This window comes from Electrophorus electricus, chromosome 24 (assembly GCF_013358815.1).
Source record: "Electrophorus electricus isolate fEleEle1 chromosome 24, fEleEle1.pri, whole genome shotgun sequence".
NCBI classification, from domain to species: Eukaryota; Metazoa; Chordata; class Actinopteri; order Gymnotiformes; family Gymnotidae; genus Electrophorus; species Electrophorus electricus.
Window position 1 is genome coordinate 8,930,001 of NC_049558.1, and position 6,170 is coordinate 8,936,170.

The following is a 6,170-nucleotide window of genomic DNA, read 5'->3' on the forward strand; positions in this document are numbered from 1 at the left end:
AGTAATAAAATGCCTTGCCACTGGAAAGGAAAATTCCATAATTCTGATGGTCTGAAGGTGTTCAACAAGCCGATTAGCAAACTTTGTCTTGGTTTCTCCAGCGTAAAGCTGATTACATCTCTTACAAGTAACGCAATAGACAACTCCTGCAGTGACGCATGAGACGCAATAGAATGAGTCACACGGACTTGGACTGCGTCAGGACAATCGGATGAAAAGTTGGCTACTGGAACAAATACAAGATTCTCATAGACAAGAGTGCAGAATAGGGGACTGTTGGAATGTTACTATGCAAACAACCCTAGTGAGAGTGCTTTGAAACCCAACATCAAAACTAACATCTAGTAGCTTAGTGTTCCAACATCAGCTGTCAACACCTATGCTCTAACAGTTATTGAATACCATAAACTCTTCACAATCAATAACAGTTAGACTAATCACAATCAAATTCATCTGAGATCTCCCTCCAGAAGAGTGCAATCCCAGGAACAGCTATGGTTCTACGCTGGACCCAAGCTTGTAGGAAAAGGAGACCACCTGGAGGAGGGCGAGCAGGGAATTTTATTGCAATGTATATGTTATAATGTGTGTATATAAATATGTATATATAGTTTGTCTCAACAGTAGTGCATTGTTCCTCACTTCATTTAAACAAAACATAAATGCCATAATTCTTTTTGCAGGCAAAATAATGGTCAGATTTTGCTTGGTTTTAGACTTGTGATGGCACAAAATTGAAATTAAACAAGTTAAATGGACAATTTAAAGATATGACTTCTTTAAGTGAAATATATAATTGCATATCAAATATAGTCATCTGTTGCAAAAATGTTAAGCACTCATTTCAGAGAAAAAATGTAAATGACATTAAAATAACAGACATAACTAAAAATAAATAGGCCAAATAAATAATTTTAAATAAATGCTAACATGAAAGCCAGTTCTCTGGCTGCATAGGTAGTGTAGGAGTGTGTGCTTTAATTTAACTAAGTAGATTTCCCAGAAGTAATGAACACTTAAAAAGAAACATTTTTTGAGTATGTTCACACTTTAAATCTATATTGTGCTAAATCAGATAAGCCGTGGCAAAAACGAGCATGACTAAAATGAGAAGCAGTGGACAGACTTATTTCTTTCACATAATTTATAAAGATAACCTGTTACAGGTCACTGTGATGCCACGTATATGGCCCAGATATGTTGAAATCTCAGCTCCAGTTTTCTCTCTGTGACAGGTGATGACATTGGCCTCTAAAGAGGCTACCAAGGTTTTGTGTCATTTTTTTGGATGTTGCTGGTGGTGTTTCTTCCATAGCTGCTTCAGAAGGTTCCACAGCTAAGGCAGGATTGGTGCTGGCCTCATCACTCTGGAAAGCCTTTGACCTCTTCAGTTGTCCATTGGGTGATATAAGAGCTTTTGAACCTTGGATCTGTAAAATGAACAATATCCAGTAGATCCTGTGTAGTAAGCTAATCAAACGTCTACCTCAGATAATCAAGAGTCTTGGTCTTGATAGACATAGTCAGCTTTGTTTCCTCTGGCTGATGAGCCAAGCTGCTGCTTTGAAAAAGGTGTAGCGCAGGCTTAATAAAGGAAACTGTGGTGTAGGACTGAACTGAGAGCATCTAAATTCCAGTAGAGGTCAGAATGCTTTATCAATTCACCGCAGAACATCAGTATCCTAGCTGCTGGGGGCAGGATGTCTAGTTTCTTGTCAGATGACAGAACGTCTTGATGCCCCACTCCTGTTCCAGCAGCCTCTGTGTCACTACCTTACGATCCCTAAGGAATAGGGGATTCAGCTGTGAGCTGATAGGAAGGCAGATTGAGCTCTTTCTGTGCTGCTGTCAAATTTCTCTTTTTTTTCTCCCCCAGCTGAAGAAAAAACATGCAACAGTTATCTTGCACACACCAATGGCCTGTTCAATGTGCGGATCAATCAAAGCTTGATTGCTCTTTCCCCCGCACCCCAACCCCGACTCAGGTTCTTACCAGTTGCAAGTTGCAGCCAGTGACAAACACTGCAGTCTCCTCTAGTTGTTCAGTTCAGCAGCTTTAATTACATTAGCAGCAATGTCTGTGTTAATGCAGACATTTCATGTATTGTCTAGTTTCTACACTTTAAGCACTTCTGAAACCCAGTGCTGTTATTTCATCTGGAGCATAGCTTCTTGGAAGACAGGTGCTCTTCATCTCCAGTTTTCATTAAAATTAACCGTTAGCCTCCTGTAAAGTTATATGGTACAACTAGTCCACAGATCAGATGTGGCTGAAAAATGGCTTACATGTTGAAGTTTATTTAAAACCTTCTCTCTTACCATGCACTTTCTTCAGGAAAATGTTGGAGTTTTTTCACGGAAGGAATGGGGTCTGTGTCTTTTGCTACATGGTACATTATAGCAGCTGTTTCCTTCTATGTAGTGCTTGTTTTTTCATACAGTATGCAGTGAGAGAACGCTGCTGCCATTGTGTCACATCCACAAGGCTCAACAGTGAGGTCTATTGTCCCAGCCCCACCTCCCTCCAAGCTCACTTTAAACAAGCCTCTTCAAATGTCAACAGTGGCTACGTAAAATGAAATGTAAACAGTGGGTACCCTCCCAGTGGGCAGTACCCAGTGCCACCAGTTCCATATGGGCTTTACGCACTATGCCAACAGCAAGCACTGAGTTAATCTTCCTGTATTTACCCACTATGCTGACCCCATGCAGCCGATCACTTCCAAACCTGTAAAATCCATATTGGCCCCAAAGTGACTAAGCAGGTACCCAGCCCGACAGGCACTGTCAATATGTTCTCAGCACCGCGAGTTCCACCACCAAGCATTCCCCAACACAGCAGGTTCATACTGCCTCCCTGGTGACTAAGGCCATACATGGTCTCACTGGCATTGTTGATGCATGCTCAGTGCCACCTTAGCCAGTCTATCTTTATAATGTATTTTCCCAACAAGGCTGTGCTCTCCTCATCCACAACCATTGACTAACCCTTAGGACTGGCCTTACTTAGAATAATTCCTTCACAGCTACCCTTAGTTCACAGTCTTTAAAATCACAAGTAAAGACATGGTATCTACAAATCCCCTAGCACCTATTTCTACTGGTCTTGAATGTACCTGCCACTCACATTCTCTCACCTCAGCCACCAAATTTGCGTACTTCATCTTCCTGCTTTCAAAAGCTTCAACAACTGCATCCTCAAGTGAAATCCATAACTATAAAATAAGCTATCTGTTTACTTTGAGTACACCACCATGTCCTTGTAGTTAAAGCAATACACTGTGAGACCTCTGGAAAATGTATTATGTTAGTTTCCTTTTCAAACAATGCATAAAAATATATTGTTCTGTTTCATTTCTTCCTATATTGCTGTCTTCCTATATTTCTTCATATATTCCTATATAAGAAAGTGGCATTGTTCCAAGTGTAGGGATTTGTTTCCTGTTCGCTTCTAAAGCAATACAAGTGGATGTCACGTAACTACATTAACAAACACGGAATTATTTTGTCTATGATTGGATATCGCGCACTATGTGACATCAAGTACTGTTACAACCTACATTACTTCAAGGTTTTGCAAACCTTGAATTTGGTGCATAAACAGCATACAGTTTACAGCATAAACAGTTCACTGATGTCAGAACTAAATGATGAAAAATAAGCATGCAATGAATGAACATTAAACATGTTTGATTGTCTGCTTTGATTGGATTTTAATTTTTTACTATACTACATTGTAGAAATGCGTTGATTGTGCCTATCCCCTGACACATTATGCTAATCTACATTTGTTATACAGCTCAACTGGTTAAGTGTTGATTTTAACAACTGGAAAGACTGGGAAGATGATTCTGATGAAGAGCTTTCCAACTTTGACCGCTTTTCAGAGGTTAGAGTTGTGACTTTCCAGAGGGAAAAAAATAAAGAAAATCAAATTTTTAAATGTTTGTTTGTTTGTTTTAAAAGACACTATAAGTTAAATTTGGTGTTGACTTGTGTGCCTGACTAATTTCTTCCTCTGTATTGCTTGTAGATGATGAACAACATGGGTGGAGAGGATGAATTACCAGATTTAGATGGTGCAGATGATGTAAGAACCACCAACTACTCATGTTATTACAGCACTCTTTCTCAATAAGTTTTCTGAAGTTCAATAATGGAGTCCTCTCTGAGCTAACATCAGAGCAACTAAAGAACCATCCAAGTTTGAGTTTGTATTCTCTAATCCATATTTTTCTATCTACTTTCAGGAGGAGTCTGCAGATAGTGATGACGAAAGTAAGTTTTAATATGCACATCTTTTGAAATTGTTGTTTTTGTTATTCATCCCACAAAAATACTTTTTTGTATTGTCCTTACAATTTTTCAGTAGCTCACTTTTTTTTGCCTTAGCTATAGCTTGAAATTAATGTTCAGATATTGTATGATGTCACTTCCACCAAGAAATGTAATCAGTGTATTCTTGTCTGTCCCATGTTCCAGAATTGCCGGATCTAGAATAAAACTGCTTGTGCATTGAGGACAAAAAGCAAGAGTGAAACTAAAGTCAAAAAAGAACTGTCATGTCAACTGTACATGACCTCAAAGGAGAAGAGCTGAATAAAATCAAATGAGTGGACAGTCGTATTTAACATCATTCTATCCACTTGGAGGTTATTCTTCCAGTGCTGTCAGCCCAGCCTCCGCTGAAAATTAATATGCATAATATTTTATAGAACTTCTGATTTCCACCACCGGTGTGCAGCTCTAGCTTCTGTTAATCTTGAACCTTTTATGTATTTACACTTCATTCTGAAGAACTGCACTGCACATGTTTTCAACAGAAAAGCAATTAGATGTTATGAAATGGTAAACAAAAAGTAATGTATTTAAAAGGTTACTTTTTTATTCCCCTCAAAAATACAAAATAGCATAGTTTGCAACCCTGTGAATAAAAATGAGAATGATTGATAGATTTAAGAACATCTAGTACTAATTATTCCCAGCTATTTAACCCACAATGTTGGAGTGTCTTAGATTACTGTATTAAATACATACCACCCACTTCCTGTTACTTTTATAGAGGAAAATAGTTAAATTTCCATGTTCCATAAAATAAGGACTAGTGTTCAGTATCTGCATTGAGCTGAAGTTTCGACTAAGCGTCTACTTATTACTGTGGATCATTCCTGCAATAGGCATAGTAGAATCTGTAATGACTGTTGGTGTTAATGCATCATGTTTATGTAGGAGATCCAAGATTGGAACCAAGAGATGTTTTGTGACAATTTGCACATGCAAATAGTCACTTTATTAAAACATAGCATTTGTCCAATGTTAGTCAAATCAGTCCATTTTGAGAATTGCTGATTGTCCTAGTTTTATTTTATATTTTAATGATACTTTGAAATTTGTTATATCTTTCTAATGAAGTGCTTCAGGTTCACCTTTAATTTTTACCAGTTAACCAGTTTATATGTTGCAATATGTGTCCAAGAAATTGAGTTTTGTAAAGTTATAACTAATAAAGTCATAAGTTCTTTTCATTTACTTTTAAAATTTTTCCTTTTTAATTATATATAATACACATGCTGTACAAATAACATTTTTATTGAAAATATTTTTTAAATTAGTTCTTGGTTCATACTAGCCCAGTTACACCAGCTTGGTTCGATGACATTCCAGCAGGGTTTTTCGTTTTTTTTTCTCTCTATGGAAAGTGCGCAGTAATAGTCGCGTAGGCCAGTTGCACTTTAAAGATTTCCCCACCCCAAAAAACGTGAAAGCGCCTTTATTATACTGAAAGTGTATTCGGTATTTTAAGAATATAATAACATATATTTTGTTAGGTTTTTAACTGCATGGCCTATTAATTTCGGAGCATCTCCTTAGACCACATTATAGCTGGTCGGACTTGGTAGTCAGATGACTTCATCGCGTGGGGTCCTAGAGCCCTCCTCTATTTTGACCACTCCTGTCAGTAACGCTTAGAGCGGCATTCGCAGATTTTAATTATAGGCTGCTATTCTAATAATGGCAAGTTTAGTTTATTAGTTACTGTTTTGGGTGTTTGCGTAAGGGAATTTGAACTAAGTTCATGTAGTGAAAAAGCTTTAGCTGACTCTTAAATAACGGACGCATCACGCATTTTACCCTAATTGTTTTGTGTATCGAATAAACTACGAGAACAT

The 6,170-nt window shown here is 37.7% G+C and overlaps 1 protein-coding gene across 1 annotated transcript in view; it reads left to right on the plus strand.

Annotated features, from left to right (window-relative positions):
- ptges3b (prostaglandin E synthase 3b (cytosolic)) overlaps positions 1-5,525 on the plus strand; it is a 20,863-nt gene extending 15,338 nt beyond the window's left edge. Inside the window, exons 5-8 of the mRNA XM_035522385.1 lie at positions 3,800-3,889; positions 4,034-4,090; positions 4,251-4,278; positions 4,483-5,525. Of these exons, the coding sequence (XP_035378278.1) occupies positions 3,800-3,889; positions 4,034-4,090; positions 4,251-4,278; positions 4,483-4,502 (195 nt within the window). The 3' untranslated portion in view covers positions 4,503-5,525. The remainder of the gene's footprint in view (positions 1-3,799; positions 3,890-4,033; positions 4,091-4,250; positions 4,279-4,482) is intronic.
- Positions 5,526-6,170: the final 645 nt, after the last annotated feature.